Source organism: Sinocyclocheilus grahami, unplaced genomic scaffold (assembly GCF_001515645.1).
Source record: "Sinocyclocheilus grahami isolate Dianchi unplaced genomic scaffold, SAMN03320097.WGS_v1.1 scaffold1159.1, whole genome shotgun sequence".
Taxonomy (NCBI): domain Eukaryota; kingdom Metazoa; phylum Chordata; class Actinopteri; order Cypriniformes; family Cyprinidae; genus Sinocyclocheilus; species Sinocyclocheilus grahami.
This window is the reverse complement of record NW_015506338.1, coordinates 144,294-167,364: the sequence shown is the minus strand read 5'-3', so window position 1 is coordinate 167,364 and position 23,071 is coordinate 144,294. Positions and strand designations below refer to the sequence as shown.

General features: G+C 37.5%; 2 protein-coding genes across 2 annotated transcripts; both read left to right on the top strand.

The window, feature by feature from the left end:
- The first annotated feature begins 2,953 nt into the window (after positions 1 to 2,953).
- LOC107567449 (GPI ethanolamine phosphate transferase 3-like) lies at positions 2,954 to 9,914 on the top strand. Its single transcript, XM_016253130.1, has 9 exons — positions 2,954 to 3,092; positions 3,249 to 3,372; positions 3,484 to 3,643; positions 5,252 to 5,431; positions 5,561 to 7,106; positions 7,193 to 7,396; positions 7,537 to 7,724; positions 8,014 to 8,084; positions 8,902 to 9,914. Exons 1-9 carry the CDS (start codon positions 2,966 to 2,968, stop codon positions 9,029 to 9,031), a joined length of 2,730 nt encoding a protein of 909 aa, XP_016108616.1. The 5' UTR covers positions 2,954 to 2,965; the 3' UTR covers positions 9,032 to 9,914.
- An 8,085-nt stretch (positions 9,915 to 17,999) lies between these two features.
- On the top strand, positions 18,000 to 20,144 carry LOC107567444 (C-C motif chemokine 19-like). Its single transcript, XM_016253119.1, has 4 exons — positions 18,000 to 18,205; positions 18,445 to 18,565; positions 18,661 to 18,773; positions 19,748 to 20,144. The coding sequence occupies exons 1-4, from the start codon at positions 18,127 to 18,129 to the stop codon at positions 19,768 to 19,770; spliced, it is 336 nt and encodes a 111-aa protein (XP_016108605.1). The 5' UTR covers positions 18,000 to 18,126; the 3' UTR covers positions 19,771 to 20,144.
- The last annotated feature ends 2,927 nt before the right edge of the window (positions 20,145 to 23,071 follow it).

The window sequence follows — 23,071 nt, the reverse complement described above, 5'->3', positions numbered from 1 at the left end:
GAAAAAAAAAAAAAAAAAAAAAAATTCTGGAACACAAAAACATTTTTCAGAATTTAACATAACCTCTAATTTATTTTGGAAAAATTAAGTTTAGTTGATTAAAAAAACTAAATATGTTACCAATTGTTTATGCAGTGTTGTAATAAGTTAATACGGTAATAAAATCCTACCGCAATTAATTTTACTACAATCGACATAAATTCGAGCCAGTACAAGAGAAACTACATTGTTGTAGCGCGACCCGAGAGGCTTTTATTTTGAACATCAGTAACCGGTGTCTTTTATTTTGATAGTCGTCTTTACCTGTAACCGTCAGACGCACTGCGCATGTCAACGGAAGTGGAGACCGGGCTGCGAGATGACCAGTATTAAAACAAAACCGACATGCAATTAGGCTGCATGTCAGCGAGTGTAGAGCAGCAGTGAGCTCTGATAGCACCGCGGCCAGATGTCGGTGAACCTGCGGCGCTTTAGGCCCCCTGCAGCGGATGCGCGGTCTACGTTTGCAATCCTGAAGAGAGAGAGGACGAACGCAGAGAAGCAAGGTCAGTACTGGAAGCGTGCAGCACGCTCGCCTGCAGTTATGGACTGCGTTCCGTAGTATGTACTAGTTAGGCCTGGCTCATATATACAGTCAATTTCACATTACTCTCTTAAAGGTTGCTGTAGTTTCAGTTTTGACTTGCTATGTAACATTGCTTGTTGTTACTGTGTCTCAGAACCTATATGTTACATTTATAGTGTCTAGGAAGGGAACTTAATGCAGTGGCTGTATGTCTACTGATAAATTTAAGCGTTTTATAATCTTGCACAAATATTTTGTGTACTCAGTGTTTTAGTTGGCTTGAATTTGCTTTAATGTTGCTTACATTTTTTTCAATGTCCATTTCTGAAGTGAGTCTTGAGTTCATAATGAGTACAATGTTAGTCAACATTATCTATTTATTTTAAATATTTATTTTTTAATAGCACGCTCGCCTGCAGTTATGGACTGCGTTCCGTAGTATGTACTAGTTAGGCCTGGCTCATATATACAGTCAATTTCACATTACTCTCTTAAAGGTTGGTGTAGTTTCAGTTTTGACTTGCTATGTAACATTGCTTGTTGTTACTGTGTCTCAGAACCTATACGTTACATTTATAGTGTCTAGGAAGGGAACTTAATGCAGTGGCTGTATGTCTACTGATAAATTTAAGCGTTTTATAATCTTGCACAAATATTTTGTGTACTCAGTGTTTTAGTTGGCTTGAATTTGCTTTAATGTTGCTTAAATACATTTTTTTCAATGTCCATTTCTGAAGTGAGTCTTGAGTTCATAATGAGTACAATGTTAGTCAACATTATCTATTTATTTTAAATATTTATTTTTTAATGTATTTTTAAATTAAGTTCAGAAAGTCTTATTTAAATTGAGTTGAAATGTAATTTTCTTGAATATATTTATTTTTCTTGTGTCAGCAAATGTACTGTCATCTATGTTACAGACTGAACGTTTTATCAAGACATTATGCAAGCAACATCATTTGATTTGATTTTTTACACATTTTATTTTTTTAATTTATTGAAAGCGTCCTCTCATTTTGTTCAATATTTAATCTACAATAATCCATTAAGGACTATATTAATTGACATGGAACTATATTAGGTCCAGTGTTATGATTTGCAATATTTTAAAGATTTTAATTCAAATATATATTAAAATTTGAGCTTAACCTGAACAAAAAATAATATGTGGTTGGCCAAAGATACCCTGTAGAGCCAATTTTCAGATAATATATCCTTGCATGATATAATATAATTATATTGTATTAATCTAATGCAGTATTTTGAATAGTACTGTATTTATTCTTAATATAATTCTAATATGATAACAAAATTCTTGCTTCTCGTATATGTTTTCCGAGTTATTTTGACTGTGCACATATATTTGCAAAAAAAAAAGATTCTTAAAATTATTTTAAAACAATCACTGTATGGCATACAGTTTGTCTCTAACACAGTTGACAGAAACTTCCTTTCCCTTGTAATATCAAACTGTTGTTTAATAATTAAACTAGCAGATGTTACACTGATGATATGTATAAACGAGTAACCCTATATAGAGAAACCATATTGTTTTTATATTTTTTGTTGATGTGAATTGTACCCTTAATTACTTGTGTTGATTCTCCACAAAACTTCAACTTCCAGATAAATTATGGTATTGAGAATGTGCTTAATTATCTTATTTTTAATTTAAAAAAAATAATAAATTAATGTGTATTCTGCAAGGACACATTAAAATGATCAAAATAACAGTAAATAATATACATTAAATGCTGTGCTTTCAAATTTTCTATTCATTAAAGAATCCTGAAAAATATGTATAATGGATTCCACAAAAAATGTTTCTTGAGCAGCAAATCAGTATATTAGAATGATTTCTGAAGGATCATGTGACACTGAAGACTGGAGCAATGATGCTGAAAATACAGCTTTGATCACAGGAATAAATAACATTTTAAAATATATTAAAACATAAAACTTTTATTTTAAATTGTAATAATAATTCAGAATATTACTACTTTTATTGTATTTTTAATCGAAACTGCAGCCTTGTTGAGCATGAGACTTTCAAATCTTTTTTTTACTAAACCTAATGTTTTTGAACAGTAGTGTATTTTGTATTTCTTTTGTATTTTTAGGCTGAAATGGACCTGTTTTTGACATCTTTGTGTGAGATTTGCTAAAACAAAACAAACAAACAAAAAAATATTTATAGCAGTGTATTACCATAATCATGTTGTTTGCCAGAATGCATTATTGCAATTAATGACATTTGTAGACATTTAGAAAGTCACCATTTTATCAAACTAAATGAACCATGTTTAGATTGAAATGATCATAAAGTGTAACTTTTTTTGCTAGAGTCTTTGTTAATCATTGTTTTTTTTCTCCTTTTTAAAAGGCAAGAGAGTTGTTTTTATGGGGGATGACACATGGGTGAGTCTTTTCCCCAAGAAGTTCCACAGATCGCTGCCCTTCCCCTCCTTCAACGTGAAGGACTTGCACACCGTTGACAACGGCATTCTCCAAAACATTTATCCTACCAGTAAGCAGAATGTTTAGCACATCAATTAGGAACTTGCCTGGCTGGTTTAAGATCTCCCTCTGTTTACCTTGTAAATAGATGTACAGATATCTCATGTTTACACTGTAAACACAGTGTTTGAATGAGTGGCTAAGGGTTTTTGTTTGCTTGCTTCAGTGGAGGGGGATGACTGGGATGTGTTGATTGCTCACTTCCTGGGTGTGGATCACTGTGGGCACAGATTTGGCCCGGATCATCCTGCGATGGCTGAGAAACTCTCTCAGATGGATGGAGTTATCAGGTTAGCAGCAGCCTCATTCATCTACCCACAATCTGCCATGTTTTTACAGTTGTATTATATTTTCATGCATTATGCATTTGTTTTCCATATGTTACTCACCGCTGATCCCAGGTCAGTGATAAAGCGTCTGAAAAACGACACCTTGCTGGTGGTGATGGGTGATCATGGAATGACAGACACTGGGGATCATGGTGGAGAGAGCCAGAAAGAGACAGATGCTGCCCTGTTTCTCTACAGTTCCTCTCCCTTATTTCCAGCACCAGGCTCCCAGGTAAGAGAGACACTGTTATGATTTGTCTGTATTTAATATTTTACTATCAGTGGCGTGTCCAGGAAAAATTTAAAGGGGTCCTATTATGCTCTTTTACAAAGTCTTGATTTTGTTTCGGGGGTGTACTAGAACATGCTCTCATGCTTGGTGGTTCGAAAAACGCATTATTTTTCTTTGATGAAGGTCCGCCTTCCGAAAGACAAAATGTGTTGTGATTGGTTAGCTTTCCCAGTGCGTTGTGATTGGCGAACAGCTTAGACGGTGTTTCAGTACTGCCACGCCCCCTTGCTCCGTCTTTCAACAAAACCTTTTGGCGAATCCGGCACTTCTCACTCGTGATGTGGAAGCTGTCCTCAGTAAAATGCGCAGCACACAATAGCAAATTGGGGTTATAATGCTCAGGAACAGAGTTAAAAAGTAAATTGCAACCATTGTTTCCTATCATCATCCGCTTTCGGAAGTGAAAAAAAAACAGCGTTTCAGGCGGTCGCACACCGGACGAGAAGCGCAGCGTTGTGCCACGGCTTTAAAATTCAAATACATTATTTTCTATGAGTGTAGCACACCGGCGGCGCCGTTCGGCGTCTCTCCGCGGCACCCAGCTATGTCGTGTTGTAATTGTAAGAATTGTTCTAGACCAGCGGTTCTCAATTCCAGTCCTCGCGTACCCCCACTTTGCATGTTTTGCATGTCTCTCTTTGTTAACACACCTGATTCAGATCGTCATCTTGTTAGAAGTGAGCTCCATGCATGAACTGTGTTCCGATTGACATGGTCCCTACACGGTGTCCATTGCTCCCTACTCCCTGAGCAGGGGAAATCCGTTGAAGTTTACTTCACTTCGGAATATTCATTTACAGATTTGCGCTGCGCCGCTGCCTGCAGCGTCTTCACACACAGACGAAACTTACTAGAGAAGTGTGAAGTGGGACATAATATACCTCTGTAAATAAATACAATTTAAATTCATGTCTCGCACACTTAAATGCCCTTTGTATGGAACATATACGCTCCCTTCAAACTGGAATCATGGCGGAATATCCGGTAATGTCCACTTCGCAGGGCACTTACAGTCAAATATAGCAAACGTATGAAGCAATAAGAGAAACATACAAAATCATCGTAAAGCCCGGAAACCAAACGCTGTAGTCCAAACGAGCTGTTTGCTGTAGGTCTTGAAAATTGATTTTTTTTTAAACTAAATATCTCCCTTTGGAGTGGACTTTGAGATTTGTAACTTTCTAGATCTTTTTTATGCCCAAACATACACCCTACACACTGACTAAAATTAAAAAAGTGAAAAAGCATAATAGGACCCCTTTAAATAGCCAGATGGAGAAAAATTTGGGGTGTCACAAAATATACTGTAGTAAGGCTGTAGTCAACACTATTGGTCTGTAATTGCATGATAATAGCATAGTACTATTTACTTGTGTTGGATACTTAAAAACCAAATTGTTTATTAGCCTTTTCCCCATTTTCCATTTCCTAAAATGTGAGAAAAATGTAAAATAAAAAAGTGCCACTATGAGAGAGGAATTTAAATGTCTTTGGGTTATCTTTTGGCTTTTTCCATACATTTGGAGTTCAGCATGTTTGTGTTTGTAGGTGGAACCTGAGGTAGTACCTCAGACTGATCTGGTGCCCACGCTGGCACTTTTGCTGGGAGTTCCCATTCCTTATAGTAGTGTGGGCCAGGTTCTTCTGCCACTTTTTCCTCAGAATGGCTCCCGGGGTGTACCTACAGGACTCAGCCAAGCTGAGGCACTGTGGATTAACGTCAAACAGGTAAGAGGATATCTCTTAGTCTGTGTTTCAAGGTCTATTTGCTTGAATTTCATGTTTATTTCATGTTTTCTTCATTCTTCGACTTAGCTAAATTCTATCTGATTCTTCCATTTCCACCCTTCCTTAAAGGTAAGCCGCTTCTTGGAGACCTACTCTAACATGGCCAAAGACATCCCACCAGACAGTCTGTCTCAGCTGCGGGCTGACTTCTCAAACATTTCCTCCCAGTACTTGGCCGCTGTCCACAAGGGCCATCTTCCCTCTCCTGAGCTAGTCGTCTCCATGCAGAACTATTTGACAGCTGTCAGGGAGACTTGTAGAGCCTCCTGGGCCCGTTTCAACCCTTTCAAAATGGCTGCTGGGCTGTTAATCTTAGGAGTTGCCTGTATGCTCTGCTATGTCCTTTCTGAGTTGTCTCATGTAGTGATTCAGCAAGGCCTGCTGAAGTTGCCCATACTCTCAGGGTTGGTGGTGGGTCTAGTAGTAGCTGCAGGTCAGCTGTTCTTGCAAGGATATTTGGAGCTCTCGTGGTGTGTGGGAGCTGCAGCACTTTCTTCTGAGGTTTTGTTTCTATTGAGGACTCGAGGAGTTTCTCCAAAAGAGAGGTGGTCACCCTCTGGCCTCCTCACGCTGGCCCTTCTGGTGCTTTTCCTGCGCTGTGCCTCCCTACTCTCGGACAGCTATGTCATCTATGAGGGCAACGTGGTTACCTTCTTGCTCTTCACGTTGAGCGTATATGTTCCTCTCCGTCTAAACTGGGATGGACTCCTGGTGCCACTTCCCCCACCAGACACCCAGAAACCACCTCGGCTGCTCCCAACTGTTTTGCCATCCTCAGTGGTTAGACGTCAGGCCACTATCCTGTTGGTTTGGTTGGGAGTGCTGGTGGGATCGCTTTACCTATCCCTCTCCTTCCACAACTGCCGAGAGGAGCAGGGCACCTGCCAGTCCTCACCTTTCCTCTCCCCGCTTTCACGAGTAAAGAACAACCAACTGCGCAACCTCCACTATGTCATTTCCGTTGGCTCACTGGCCTTGTCGGGGTACCTTCTATACCGATGGCTCAGACATTACGGGAACCTCAACTGTATCAGTGTGACTGTGTTTTCGGCCTGCTTCCTCATACCCCTGGCCTGTGTTTGCATGGGATTGCACTGGGCGGTCAGCGCCACCCCAGAGGACACCTTCAGGAATTTGTCCGAACTCATCGGCCTAGCTCAAGTGTTCCTGCCTAGGGCCACTTTCTGCTTACTAGGTTTTGGACTACTCCTGTTGTGGGTGGACCCCATGACAGTGTTCCTCAAGTTAAGGACTCCATTGAACTCTCGAGGAACGTCCCTGCCACCCCCCAAGTACCGAGCCAGTACGGGAATCAGTCCACAGGCTGAACTGCACCACCTCATACCACAGTTGTATCAGCGCATCCGACACTCGCTGGAAGACGGGGCCACGGAAAGTGGCGAAACTGACAGCAGGCCAGCTGTGGAGGCTTACGGGCTGGGTACAGTGTACTCTGCCCCATTGGTCCTGCTTTGTGGACTCCTGGGGTTGGTGCTTCTGCTGCTCCATCCGGAGGGAATGGCTCTTGCCTTCCTGCTTCTTCTGCTGGAGGCCGGAGCCATGCTGCACATCCACGCCTGTAGCGCCAACCTCTCTAGCCTGCACAAGCACTCCAGTAAGACGCACTCCATTGTTATCTTCACATCTTATGCCTTGCTGAGCTATTACAACTGATGCATCTTCCTACTTTAATCCTCCCAGATGGTTTCAGTGTGCCATGGGCTCCAGTGGTTTCGTGGTCTCTGGCAGCCGCCCAGTTTTTCCATGCAACAGGACACCTGCCTACCTTCCCCTCCATTCAGTGGGGTGCTGCATTTGTGGGCTTTCCTCAAGGTCACACAGGCACTGCACTTCCTGCGTCATTGGTGACCCTCAACACCTTCTCCTCTCACATTATCTTTGCAGGTAACTTAACACTAAACGCAGGATACTCTCAACATGATTCACATTGGATATTTTTCTTTATCAGCATTATCTTTTTTTGAAGCTTTCTGTCCATTGTTTCTCTCCATTTCTATTGATCACGGTCTACTTTGCACATGCAGTTGGTTGTCCTCTGCTGCTGTTTTGGCCTCTGGTGTGCGAGGTGCGTGGGACCCGACCTACATGCTCAGCAGGAGTGGAGGAGAGCGAGGACGCTGTCATGGAGATGAGACTGAGAGAAAACCCTCAGAAGTTCAGCTCGGGTCTCCTGGAGCTCGCTGCACGCTACCTCTTTGTGAATGGAGCGCAGGTGCGTTGCATAATGTTTGCATTAAGTCAGGCACAAAAACGTGCACAACATTTTTAACTGAAGTTTCTTTGACCTCCTTTATAGTAAAATGGTGTTCTACAGTAATCGCACAGTTATTTTTTTAGCATTCACCAGACTGTGTAAATGGTTCCTATAAGAAAAATATGTATTTTTGTGTTGTTTAGCCATGTAAGGCTTGGTGTGTAGAGGCCAATGTGTTCTCATCTAATGTGATTTGTATGCTTTAGTAAAATGGATCATAAATTATAAATAACTTGTTTACCTTCAGGTTTTTGCTTCGGTTTGTGCTGCAGCCATCCTCAGGAGACACCTCATGGTGTGGAAAGTGTTTGCACCCAAGTGAGTCACAAATCTCTAACTTATAGTTTCTTTCTCTTCTACCTCATCACTATCTGTCTTTTTTATTTTAAGGTATTGATTAAATGATCTAGAGATGTGCACATTTTCGAAATGGACTAGTTGGTGGGTTGAACAATGGTGGTTGGTGTTGTTTGACAATGTTGTTTTGTGCAAGGCCATTTATAACATTACTAAAATTCACCCACACACCACTTGCTTTTCACGTTGAGGGAGTTTAGCCCACTAACTGTCACAATTTATAAGTAGATGGTTAACCCTGAATTATGACTAAGAGTTTGACAACTCCGACTTTCACAAGCGGTAAATTAATTGTGTGAAACATTTTGCCGTCATTACTAACAAACCCACACAGGGATCCATTGTGGCATTATGTGTTGCCAGAGAAACCTTTTTTGAAGAAAAGGAAAAGAAACCATCTTGTAATTACAGTAATTACGTTGGCCCAGTAGTTCACAACACAACAAAATCTCCACAACACAACGGAAACAAGCCACAACCCAATGAATTTAGCACAACACAACGAAATTAGCTCAACACATCGAAATTAGCGCAACACAATGAAATTAGCACAACACATTGGAAACAAGTTGCAGCACAACGAACTTGGCACAACACAACGAACTTAGCACAACACAATGGAAACAAGCCGCAGCACAATTAAATTAGCGCAACAGCAAAATTAGCACAACACAATGGAAACAAGCCGCAATCTCTGGAATTGTAAGTGTAAGTTTTTTTTTTTTTTTTTAAGTTCTTCTCATAACTGCATTCTAAGATGTGTTTTTCTTTTTGGCAGACTGATGTTTGAGGCATCAGGCTTCATCGTGGGCAGTGTGTTTGTGATACTGGGGGTCGCCATGGTTATGAGGGTGGATATATCAGTGGGTGGGTTATTTAAGAAACTCCTCCCTCAGAACTCCAGGTAGCACTGGCTACCCTGACCACACCCCCTTTTCCTCCTACAAACCCAATCCAGAACTCTTCAGAGATGTGCTGGTCATCCTCCTCAACTCCACTGCCAACCATACGAATGGAAACCAGATTTGTTTTGCATCTGACTTTGTCTGTTTTGGACCAAAGAGATCTACAGCATCTCCTCATTTTCAAATACGTGAGAGAAGTCGATAAACCGAAGTTGATATTTTATAAAAGCTATTTTAGAAGACTGCAACAGTCATTATGCTTTCGACAAGCTATTGAACTGTCGGCCTTTGTTGCTCTGCTGCCTTTGTATTGAAAAAGAGAGAGAGAAGATGATCTTTGTGCATGCCTTTTTATTGCCATGTTCCACAAGGTCATTAAAGAGACGATTAGAAGTTATTATATTGAAGGGCTACATGAAATCCACAGTGTTGCAATGGTATGAAAACGAAAACCCCTGCTGTTTGAACATTTAAAGAGGCAGTTCATATTTAATGTAAATTGTCATAATTTCCACCCTCATGTGGTTCCAAACCTCAAAGCATTGATCTAGATGACCAAGCTGCTCCATACAATAATAGTGGTTTGGGACCAGGCACAATTGTGGTCACCATTCACATTCATTGTATGGATAAGAGCAGCGTGGACATCCTGCTGCTACAGGTGTGCTGTAGCAGAATGTCCAAGCTGCTCTTTTCCAAACCTTTTCCATTCCTTTGTGTTTTACTGAAGTAAGTCATATAGGTTTGGTGTGTAAATGATGACAGAGTTTTTTGGTTTTTGGTGAACTGTTCTTTTAAAAGCCACAAGTGCACGCTTGAGGGCCTCATTATTTTCAGCAGTGGACTGAAACTTTTTCTATTTTTTTTTTAAGCTTGAACTTTGTTTGATAACAGCTCATTCATGTTAATGTGTTGTCCTGTCTATTCCTTAGCAATAACCACTCAAGCATCAGGGTTGAACCAAGAACATGTTATATTCTGCACCGCTTGAAAGATATTTTTTACTATTATTTTAAATTCCTCACCTAGATAACAGGTCACTAGCTTTAACGCTTGCCTTGTTTGATGTTAGTGAATGAAATTTGTGTTTATTCAATTTGCGTTGACTGTTATTTATTTAGCTGTCATATATTTAGTTCACTAATGGATTAAATTACTTATATGATCTCATTTTTGTGAGAGAAATGCATGGGGAAGATAATTACATCATGTGCTCAGGTTAATTTAGACATAATGCAATAGAAGTATTCTGCTCTGCATGGTGCATTTATGTGTGTGTGTGAGGGGCTGATTTTTTTATTTAATTTTTTAAAGCAAAATACTGTCAAGCCATACAGTGGCTTTTAATACTTTTAATCTTAATGTGTGGTTGACGATTGAATTAGCTGTGAAAGAAATCATTTTAATTGTTTTAATTCATTGATAAAAGGGAGAAAATCAATTAAATATTTTGTACAATTTGAAGTGGTTGTTTGTGTGTTCTAGTTTGATTTTGTTTGCAGGAGCAGCTGTTGACCTGCAGAGGGCAGTGTTTTATATAAAAACACCCTATGAAATCTGATTGATTCTGCGGTCAGTAAGTGCCAGGGTAAATTCATTAAAAAAAGTGCTCTATCATTTCCATAGGTAGTACTTTTTGCATAAGTGGCTGTTAAGCTCAGGAATAACTGACAAGCAGAATTCATCTGTCTGGGATTTCTGTTCATCTAAATAATAGTTAGATCTTTCTCACATATTTAAGGGAGTGGCTTTTTTAAACAACATTTGAGACGGACGTGTATATATTTTACAGTCTTTATCGGTACTTGAAGAAAAGGCAAAGTTCTGCTGCAACCTTTAGAAATGAAAATACAAAAATAAAAATATTCCAGCATAAATAGCATGGTTTCCTGAGATGACCCATTTATCAAACATCACTGGAATAAGGAAATGGCAATGTCACTTTATTATAACCTGCACTGAAGACAAACCTTTAAAAAAAAAAAAAACATGCTTATGCGCACCGTATACATTATTATTTTAGTACATCAAGTGCATAATTAAATGAAATGAGAAATGTTGCTTTGGCAATTAGCAGTAAAAACATGTTTTCTATATTTTATATAATTTCAGTTAAAGTTTATTTTATTTCAAGTAATGCAGTGTTTTTTTGATTGGTTTTAATTTTAATAATTTTACCCTGTCATTTAATGCCACAAAACGTTTCAAAATTAATCAAATCCATTACTAATAGCCACAGAAGTTTGTGCTATTGTTTTCTCGCCAAAAATGGAGTCACCTTTTGGAGACTTCAGGAACTTGCTTTTGTTATTAAACATTTTTAGTAGTAGTAATGGACACAGAGGTCTGGAGGTAATCAGGCTCATAGGAAAAAAGTTATTAACTGATAAAAAAATAAAGCAATATTCCCAAGAAAACATGCTTTGGTTTAGACATTTTGAATAGCGAAGAAAAAAGAAATTCATATCAAGTAGGGACACAATGAATGAATTTCCCATATTTAAAAGTTGTGACATATATACTGTATGTAAAGACATTTTCATGTTTCTATTATGTTTCTGTCTTTGATCACTGATCACATTGCAGAAACACAACCAAAACCAAACCAGGTTATTTAAAAAATCATCAGTGCTTTCCACACCAGTTTAGTTTAGTTTGTTACATGTGATAGCAGTGTAGAAAATAGAATCAAAACAAAACTTTCAAATTTTCCACCCCTGCAAAACACAATTAGCCTAGCAGGTGGACACCCTTTGTGCCCTACATCAAAGTAGGAAATACCTGTCAGTCATGTTAAGAAATCACCCATGACCATCTGTGACTGGAACATAAACAAACGAATCTTACGGACTTTCCAGAGTGTCCTTTGTCCCTGAACTACAATAGATCTCATATCATAGCAGGCTCACTGCACAAACATAAAGAACAGATTCAAAACAAGGAGAGTTGAGAGACTACAAACACTTTTATTAATGAAACGACCCACTGAGCATGACGGTAAACTTGCAAGGTCCATTTAGCAAACCAATGCTACTGTTTATCCCAGAAATGCCTTTAGCCATTCCGAATTCCTTCAATATCAGACCTCGGGTTCAGTCGGTGTTATGGGTGCAAAGTCTGATCGGAATATCCTGCTTATCTTAAAGATCTATAAAATCCTGCAATACCCGATAGCTAGGTATGCATGACTTCTTGAAAATGGCACTCCCACGTAACCTAACCTGGCAGTCAAAAGGGGATTTCTGCAGCCATGGCTCGATTCCAAGAAACAGGGGCAATCATGCCGTTGTCAGTTAATATTTATCTTTATCGTTATCTGTATACTAGGGTGGCCAATTCCATAACACCAAGAAGGAATACACTTTGTGAAGCCAGGACAGACTGACAAACAAGTAAATAAATAAAAATAACCCAAAACCAAAAACAAGATTTGAATGAATGAATAAATAAATGGTTAGGAGGATTCCAAGGGCCAGGTGCTAGAGGGGGCCCCCCTCCCGACTGCGATAAATTTTTTTATTGTTTTGTTTTTTTTACCGCGGGGAACGCGGAATGCGATTTCTACCGAGCGGTAACGCGATTTTTAGGGGGGCCCCGAGTAAATATGCTTTTCAGGGGGCCCACAAACCATAGCGGCGCCCCTGACTATCATACTGTTTCTGCCATAAAAACATATGCTAAAAATTGATGTATACTACTATGCAGTTTCAAATTTAGCGACTGTCTTCATGAATGGCTTATTGAATCAGTGACTTACCCGATTCACTCAAAAATGAATGAAACGGGAATGAAACAATCACAGTGACTGGTGGAATACAGCCAAGACAATATTATCTGAAATGTACATCACTTAATATTAACTTGACTTTTTTTAACTGTATACCATTGGATATATATATTATATATATATATATATATATATATATATATATGTATATATATAGAAGTATAAAATAGTGATCCTAAAAGGAGGACAAATGATACTCCGGCACAAGTGTGATATATATATTATATATATATATATATATATATATATATATATATATATATATATATGTATATATATAGAAGTATAAAATAGTGATCCTAAAAGGAGGACAAATGATACTCCGGCACAAGTGTGCCTGTAGATGAACATTTCAAAACTGGACTGTTTGAAATCGGACAGATGACCATGTGTAAGAACAAAAATAATGCTTTTGTAATAGAAAATGCTATTTAACTTTACCCAGGCCACATACTAGTAATTGTATGTGTGAGGTTTGCACCTGCGTGACACCGGAAGACATTAAAACTAATTAGCTCCAGGGCATCAACGATAAGAATCAAACTTTTTTGGAGACCTGCAGATTTCTGTGGTGAGTTTATCTTGTGCGGATTCCAGACAGATCTGGCAACTGTGCAACCTAACTGCGGGAAGAGGCTTTCTTCCCATTGAAGGAACGTAAATTTGAGCCTCTAGTATAAACAAGCGCTTTGAGTCGTGGGCGAGCCTATACAAGGAAGACGAATCTTTGCCATTCATCGTGAGCACAATGAGTTGAACCTCCAAATGAACAGAATGTTTTGTTATTAGAGCCTTTTGCAAGTTAAACAACTTTCGCCAATTACTAACTGCAAATATTTCATAACTCCCACTCTGAAGTTATGACAAGTCTGTATATGTTGATAGAGAACAGATAAAACATATCTTTCAAATCTACATCTGTTCTCAGTGTAAATGAAAACCAACTATTGTACAACAGCAGATTATTAAAATCATATGAATACTGATGAAAGAAACTTTACATAACACAATAATTGTATAACTGGATGAATGTTATAATGTAATACTTTGTTAGTAATACGAACCCAGTGATTTTAAGGTGAAGTGCGGTCAGCTTCAAAATAATAATTTTTATATAAAAAAATGAAAATGCAGTTCATTAATACACTTACTTCAATACACATTTTCTATAATGAGCATTTTAAAATGTCTAAAATTCATTTGGATTTTTTTTGGGTGGCCTAAAGTCAAAATTAAAAATGAAGTGAGAAAAAAAACATTAAATTCTTGAAAATGCAAGTTGCATGCTTGAATGAATATATATATGTATATATGTGTGTGTATATATATATATATATACACTATATAAGTGCTGTCAAATGATTAATAGTTTTTGTTTACTGTGTAATGTACTGTGTTTATTATGTATATATAAATACACATATATACAGTTTATATTTTGAAAATATTTACATGTATATACATTTATATATTTATATTATTAGATTTTATATTGTATATAAATATATTTAATATGTAAACATAACATTTTTATTAAATATATACATGCATGTGTTTGTATTTATATATACATAATAAATATACACAGTACACACATATTATGCAAACAAAACTTTTATTTTGGATGCGATTAATCGCAATTAATCGTATATACTGTGTGTATATATATACATATATATATATATATACACACAGTATATATACAGTGGGTACGGAAAGTATTCAGACCCCCTTAAATTTTTCACTCTTTCTTATATTGCAGCCATTTGCTAAAATCATTTAAGTTAATTTTTTTTCCTCATTAATGTACACACAGCACCCCATATTGACAGAAAAACACAGAATTGTTTGTTGACGTTTTTGCAGATTTATTAAAAAAGAAAAATTGAAATATCACATGGTCCTAATTATTCAGACCCTTTGCTGTGACACTCGTATATTTAACTCAGGTGCTGTGCATTTCTTCTGATCATCCTTGAGATGGTTCTACACCTTCATTTGAGTCCAGCTGTGTTTGATTATACTGATTGGACTTGATTAGGAAAGCCACACACCTGTCTATATAAGACCTTACAGCTCACAGTGCATGTCAGAGCAAATGAGAATCATGAGGTCAAAGGAACTGCCTGAAGAGCTCAGAGACAGAATTGTGGCAAGGCACAGATCTGGCCAAGGTTACAAAATTTCTGCTGCACTTAAGGTTCCCAAGAGCACAGTGGCCTCCATTCCTTAAATGGAAGACGTTTGGGATGACCAGAACCCTTCCTAGAGCTGGCCGTCCGGCCAAACTGAGCTATCGGGGGCGAAGAGCCTTGGTGAGAGAGGTAAAGAAGAACCCAAAGATCACTGTGGCTGAGCTCCAGAGATGCAGTCGGGAGATGGGAGAAAGTTGTAGAAAGTCAACCATCACTGCAGCCCTCCACCAGTCGGGGCTTTATGGCAGAGTGGCCCGATGGAAGCCTCTCCTCAGTGCAAGACACATGAAAGCCCGCATGGAGTTGTGAGATGGTGAGAAATAAGATTCTCTGGTCGGATGAGGCCAAGATAGAACTTTTTGGCCTTAATTCTAAGCGGTATGTGTGGAGAAAACCAGGCACTGCTCATCACCTGTCCAATACAGTCCCAACAGTGAAGCATGGTGGTGGCAGCATCATGCTGTGGGGGTGTTTTTCAGCTGCAGGGACAGGACGACTGGTTGGAATTGAGGGAAAGATGAATGCGGCCAAGTACAGGGTTATCCTGGACGAAAACTTTCTCCAGAGTGCTCAGGACCTCAGACTGGGCTGAAGGTTTACCTTCCAACAAGACAATGACCCTAAGCACACAGCTAAAATAACGAAGGAGTGGCTTCACAACAACTCTGTGACTGTTCTTGAATGGCCCAGCCAGAGCCCTAACTTAAACCCAATTGTGCATTTCTGGAGAGACCTAAAAATGGCTGTCCATCAACGTTTACCATCCAACCTGCCAGAACTGGAGAGGCTCTGCAAGGAGGAATGGCAGAGGATCCCCAAGTCCAGGTGTGAAAAACTTGTTGCATCTTTCCCAAAAAGACTCATGGCTGTATTAGATCAAAAGGGTGCTTCTACTAAATACTGAGCAAAGGGTCTGAATACTTAGGACCATGTGATATTTCAGTTTTTCTTTTTTAATAAATCTGCAAAAATGTCAACAATTCTGTGTTTTTCTGTCAATATGGGGTGCTGTGTGTACATTAATGAGGGAAAAAAATAACTTAAATGATTTTAGCAAATGGCTGCAATATAACAAAGAGTGAAAAATGTAAGGGGGTCTGAATACTTTCCGTACCCACTGTATATATATATATATATATATATATATATACTGTGTATATATATATACTGTGTATATACGTGTATATATATATATTTTTAAGACACTTAAAAAAATGTGGTGCTGTAACATGCACACAAAAAAACGCTCATTGAGAAATTTTGACTAGCCTTCAATTAGTCTTGATTGTCTGTAATTTCATTATCACTTCCTTATGAGATAAAGCAGCTTGATTACGGCTTGATTACCTCTGGACCTGCTGAAGTTACTGCGGCCCAGTTGGAAGTGAGCCATCATATAGGAAGTGACACGGCATATGGCTCATTCCCTGACAGTCTTGAAGTAATGAGTGAAAACTGAATGCAGCTGTAGTTAGAAATCAAACTGCTTGAACTCAGTAGCAGATCAAAGTCATCTGCTCCCCTCTTCATGCTTCATTAGAGCTCAAAAGATACACTCAGATTTACAGCACAGAATGAAGACCTGACTGTGTGTGGAGATACAGTTCTTGAGGAAGTTTTAATCGTGCAGGATTTCAGGATACGGGCATTTTTGTTTTTTTAAACAGACTTTAGTTCTGCACAATTAACACATGTCTGAGGCCTTCAGACATTTTGCTGGCTGTATTCCATGCATATATTTAGCATCCACATGTAGATGCACGCCTGAAACATAACACTGCAGTATTGCCAAAACACAGGAACACAGGCCATTTCAGTCCACACTTCAGCTGCTCTGAGAGAAATGTAGATCTGTAAATGAATGGCAATTCTAACAGTAGCATAAAAATACAGGTAGTCAGCAATGCTATAAAACAATACTAAGCAAGTTACATCATTATCTTCCAAAAACATTCATTGGAATTGCTTACCTGTAGGCAACAGCAGGTACATGTTCATGCAGCTTTTATGTTGGGTTACAACCAAAAAACACCTTAACCCACACATTAGCAGTGCTGTCAGTCAAACAACTTGTGGTTTGGTGAAAATTTGTCAGCTTTCATATTAAATATGTTCCTTTCATAAGAGTTAATATGTTACATAAAAGAGTCATAATTTTCATAACCATGATGACTATAACTGGTGTACCATATGCAACGCGTGTTTATAAGGTTACTCAGATACTGCAGACATTGACTGGCTATTATAGATATATGCAGATAAGAGCAGTTGCAAATCTCAGTGCAGTTTTTTTTAGGGGTTTTGTCATTTTACATTTATTTTTAATCCCGGATGAGCCCCCACATTTATGTTACATCTCCAAGGCAGTTAAGGGTAGAAGAGACATTTTAACATAAAATAAATAAACCCCAGGTCTTTTAACCCTGGTAGACAGTTTGCTGGTACAAAAAGAACTAAGGACAAAAGAGTTCCACTAAATATTATTTATTTATTTATATAAGGTAATTGAATTTTAAAGTATTTGAACCCACTCACAAGTCAGTGTGGACACTTGAGCAATTGTGAATTCAGTCCATAGCTGCATGCACTTTTTTTGTAAAGGGATTTAAATATTTTATTTTATTTTATTTTATGTACTTTAATTCACTCAAAAATCAGTGGGGACACTTCTGATTAAAACGCACACAAAATCTAAAAATGAGTTATTTCACACTTCTATTAGCACTTAATCTAAGAAACATCTAATTGGTCCCAAAGCCACTTGTATGTGCAACCTGTTCCCTCCAGCTATGAGTGACATTGGCTAATACGACTTTACTTTCACCGCATTTGTTTCTCATGAGGCAGTGACACTGATAAGCACATTTCAAAAGCCCAGAAAACATGTCGAAACTCTCCCTCCAGTTCACATGAAGGATCCCCTGGCTGGCGCCACCATTTCCAGTTAACAAAAGAAGGTGAAAGGGCTCTTTTAATAGGGATGGATTTACAGGAAACGGTTGCCTTAAAGCATAAAGAAAGTGAAAGTTTTTGCAGAAGCGTATAAAGGGCGTGCAAGCAGCGGTGAGGCACATATCTGCTGAGCACAGGTGAAGGAACACATACAGAGGGACAAGATGATGTTCTCTAACGCTCTGACATTATGGACAGGTGCTCTGCTCATATTGAGCGTCAGTCTATGGAGCTGTACAACAGGTGAGTCAAAATGTACAATTATTTAGCAACATCCTTCTGCAAGAGTTTTAAACTAATCTGTTTTGAAATGTATTTGTAGTTTAAAAAGTAATAATTGATAAAATGTACAGTGTTTTGTACAATATGCATACAATATTCTTTTACTTTACTTTCTGCAGTCTTTCTGTACATTTTTTTTTAAGGTGAGACTGTTGATGCTGCCAATGGTTAACATTCTGTGCACTGTTTAACTTTCACAGCTCTGAACGATGGGGCAGCAGATTGTTGTTTAACTACCAGCGACCGGCGCATCCCACAGAGGGTGGTGATGTCCTTCACCATTCAGACCGGTGATGGAGCCTGCAGAATTCCTGCCACTATGTAAGTCGCATTACACGCATTTCAAAATGCCTCCAAAGTGCTGCAAACTTGGTGTATTTGAGTTTGCATATTTAAATATGAATGCATTTCCACAGATTTGTCACAAAGAAGGGATTGAAGCTCTGTGCACCGTTTCCAAGTAAGAATAACTGGGTGAGCAAACTGATCGACTACATACTAGCAGGACCGCTACCCAAAAAACATAGAGGTACGTGTTTGTAGGTATTTAATCAAGTCTTGGTACTTAAAAAATATAAATGTACATGCATGCTTTTAAATTCTGTTTGCATAACATAAGATAACATTTAGAATACAACACCTAGCAACATCTTATAACACTTCAAACACAGCATAACATTTAGAAGAGATAATGTAGCAACATTTACAACATAATATAACACAACAAAAATAATATAGAAGATGGCAGCATTTTGAACACATAAAGTCACAGTAATGTTTAGAAAATAATATAAAACAACACAACATTTAGAACACCATAACGTAACATGGCAATATACCCTAACATAAAACAAAACATAATATAACATTTAGAACACAACACATAGAAGCCTATTTTAACACTTAAAATGCAACATAAAATTTAGAGCAGAACATTTAGAACACATACTTTAACAATAACATTTAGAACATAACATAACATATAACATAACATAACATAACATAACAACATAAAATGATATATTTAGGTAACAGCATAACATTTAGAACTCTTTAACATTGCAACAACAACATAAACTAAAACACAACACAGTATAACATTTTGAACACAACACTGCATAACATAACATTACATAAACGCATAATATAACATTTAGAACACAACACAGCAACATAATAATAACACTTATAACAAAATAACATTTAGAATGTAACATTTAGAAGACAATGTAACAATAACACAATGCCATAGAATAAAACAAAACAAAAATATAACATTTAGAACACATTACAATTTAACATAACATAACATTAAACAACAAATGACATAAAATAACATTTAGAGCATAACATAACACATAACATAACATATATCATAAAACACATCACATGAAATAACATTTTGAACATAACAAATCACATAAAATAACATTTAGAACATAAACAAAACATTACATGAAACAACATGTATAACAAAACATTATTTTTTCTCTTTTCTTACAGGAAAGAAGCATAGACAACAGTAAACCATCACAGATTATGCAGGTCCAGCCTGCTCTCACTTTACACGCATGAATAGGAGTGATCCTGGAACAGATACCTAATATTACTTAACCTTGATAGTAAATAGTAATTCTCAGGTTTGCTACATGAGTACTCTAGTGGAGCAGGTCAAGTGCGAATCTACTGTCATAGGAATAAGCTTTACAAGATATGAACTATTTTTGAAATGTGAATCCTTCCCTCACTGGTCTACATGAAGAGATTTTTAAGCTAACTAATTTCTAATTTCCATCACTTGTTGTTGAGTTTGTATTCTGAATACTTGTATAAAGTTACTGTGTTTCCTGAGCCATTGGATAAAAAATATTTAGTTTTCTATATTTTTACTTTGTATTTTGGAATATAAGTAAAAGCTTTTACATTTTAAATATGACATCTGTGCGCATGATTTTTTTTTCAAGATACAGAAAAAACTCTAATCTAAAAAGAACAAATTACCTTAAAAATCATTCTTTCAACCAAAGTAACTTAATATATATCTGTCCCGTTTAAAAAAAAGGTATTGTTGCAGCAACTACAGAGATTATGTCCAGCAGATGTTCTATATCTTATGCTAATGTTGTTGTGATTGTAAAGAGGTCCTGACTTTCCCACATGCTCTGCATCTAAAGTAACACTCAGCATACACACTAGGAGAGCTTAAGCAGCTGAAGTGACCTTTAAAATGGTTATTTGTGTAGGAAGCATTTAACCTCTAGACTATAATTAAAGGGTATTCAAGCCTGTTTGACGTATCTATAATCTTTAAGTAGTGCCACCATTGATTGTATAATAGTTCTAAATAATACACCGCACACTTAAGCAGTGCATCATTTGGTCATGTCCAAACTGCAATATGAACACACCCCCTACAGGAAAATAAAGTCATGTCAAGTCAATTTATATCTATTGAGATTTTCACACGGTATATTGTTTGAAACCATTAAAAAGTGCAGCATTTAAACAATTATATGACTATTCTGTTGTGAATATATTGTCATATCAGCTCTATGCATGTGGTAGGTGAACATCGACTGTATTTCATATTGCCTTCACTGTCATCTCATCAACTGGCGGTAATCCAGACCATTGCTCTCAGCTATGAAATGAAAGTGGAGTTGATTCCAGTTTTCTGAAGGATTAGGAGAACATTTTACCCCACGGACAGCAGCACTGTACACACAAACACATATACAAATGTGCACAAAAATACCCAGAAACCCACAATCCAGATGCCTCAAAATTCTTTCAGCCCTCCAGCATAGAATGAACTGATCACTGAAGTGAAAAATCACAGCAATCTGCAGAGGGCCAAACATATGAAATAAGACTCAGATAGATAGATGGATGGATGTGAAATGTGACAACATGCCCCATAGGTGGTTGTGCATCTGAGAGGCACGTTGTAACATGACCATATGACAGCTTAAAATGTTATCTGATCTAATGGAAAAACACACAAGACAAACTAAAATATTTTGTCAATAATATACAATTATTAACTTTTACAAACAAAATAATGGCATTTCTTAAGAATTAAAAATAATCTATTTTTGGAGTTTGAAAATGAACACATTGCAACCATGCTTGGGATGGCCCTGATCGCAAGACACACAGCTATACAGTATTGTTCAAAACAATGTGGACAAATAGATGTAGAAACACATTCAGACATTCAGAAAAACACAGAGATAGAATCCCCTCCCCCCACACACAGCTCTCACAGAACAGGAGACACATAAACGAGCCAAAAGGCTTTACATTTCTTGAAATAATAATTTCTGAACATTAAACATTGACTGTCAATCTTTATTCACCTGTTTGTCATGGTTTCCCATTGAAATTCATAAAAGTAATTAGTGTAAATTACATCGCTAATGTCATAGAATAGCATAGTTTAACAATAGCCGGGCACATTGTAACATGCGCAACTGGAATTTAAAACTGGTTAGTGTCTTCTAAACTGATGAATGACAGATTGGAGATTAAAATAATAGCAGATTTGTCTAATTTTAAATTAATACTAAAAACTGAGATGAATATTTTTACTTCAGCCATTACTTTTGCTATGGTAAAATAAATATTCAGCAATATCATCAAAAATATTTTGAATTTTGTAGCACTTTTTCCCCCCTCTATATAGTGTTGATATGGCAACTAGTAAATACGTAATTTTGGTTATGCTAGCATGTGTGGAAATATTTAAACCATGTGTGTTACAACTAACCCCATGTTAGTTTGTGCCCCGCGCTCTCCTAAGTAAGGAATAATTGACGACGGGCCATTGAATTATTAGAAAATAATGCACACCGAGGTGGTGATGCATTCATCAGATTTTTGTCCTTAAAACGCTTGGATTAATTTCTTACACATCTCATCCAACACCTCCTTTACTAATTCCAATACATAATTTTAGACCTAGTAATGGAGGCTTGAGCCGTTTATAATCTTAGAGAGAGAGAGAGAGAGAGAGATTAAGCATGTTTGAATTACCTCTCTGAGTCTGTGCGTCTCTCAGCAGTGTTCGGCACCATGGTTTCTAATAGCGAAACTGCAAGCTTATCTGCTTCAAGAACAGCACCGTTATTAGTGAGAAATGACATTTGGCTTTTACGCTGCTAAATTATTTTACTGATAAAAATAGTCAGAGCAGCGCTAACAACAAGTTTCTGTGAGCGTGAATGTCTCTGTGTGTGCGACTGTGTGTCTGTACTATGTGTGTGCATTTGTGAGCAAGAGCAGGAGAAATTTGCGTGATTTGCGTACAAAATAAAACGTGATTTTGGGGCAAAAGCACGGAAATAATGAGTCTTTTTTTATAATATTGTTTACTGTATTTATTTGCTTCATCAGTGTCATTGTGGGTTTTGGTTCTTTTGCTGTTTTAGGCTGAAAGATCCTCGCGAAATAACTGAAATCATTTGGTGATTGGTAATGCGGTCAAGACCTGTCTGGAACTAATTTTCCGTGTGTTTCCCCTGAAAATAATTGCACATCTTAGAACGTTCGTCAGCCAATCAGATGCAAGCATGGCCCTGTAGTGTAATCATTTTTAAAATATTAGGATTGCTCATTAAATGTTAAACTTAAACAGATGTTTTTCATACCTTAAAATGACTCTGCCACAGTATCTTCTACTTTATATTCTTTCATCTTTTCATTTTCTATTTCCCGTGAAGGAATCCATCCACCAGGTTTCTCTATTAAATATTAACATGTTGCTTGGAAAGGTGGCTCACCTCTGGAACACAATTTAGCTTCTTATTTTAAGATAATTCGTCTGGT

Bases quoted from the DNA above. Each gene is read 5' to 3' on its own strand.
- LOC107567444 (XM_016253119.1), top strand. From the start codon at position 18,127: ATGATGTTCTCTAACGCTCTGACATTATGGACAGGTGCTCTGCTCATA. The intron at 18,206-18,444 runs GTGAGTCAAAAT...TAACTTTCACAG, and splicing joins TCTATGGAGCTGTACAACAG to CTCTGAACGATGGGGCAGCA. The intron at 18,774-19,747 runs GTACGTGTTTGT...CTTTTCTTACAG, and splicing joins GCTACCCAAAAAACATAGAG to GAAAGAAGCATAGACAACAG.
- LOC107567449 (XM_016253130.1), top strand. From the start codon at position 2,966: ATGGGGGATGACACATGGGTGAGTCTTTTCCCCAAGAAGTTCCACAGA. The intron at 3,644-5,251 runs GTAAGAGAGACA...TTGTGTTTGTAG, and splicing joins TTCCAGCACCAGGCTCCCAG to GTGGAACCTGAGGTAGTACC. The intron at 8,085-8,901 runs GTGAGTCACAAA...TCTTTTTGGCAG, and splicing joins TGGAAAGTGTTTGCACCCAA to ACTGATGTTTGAGGCATCAG.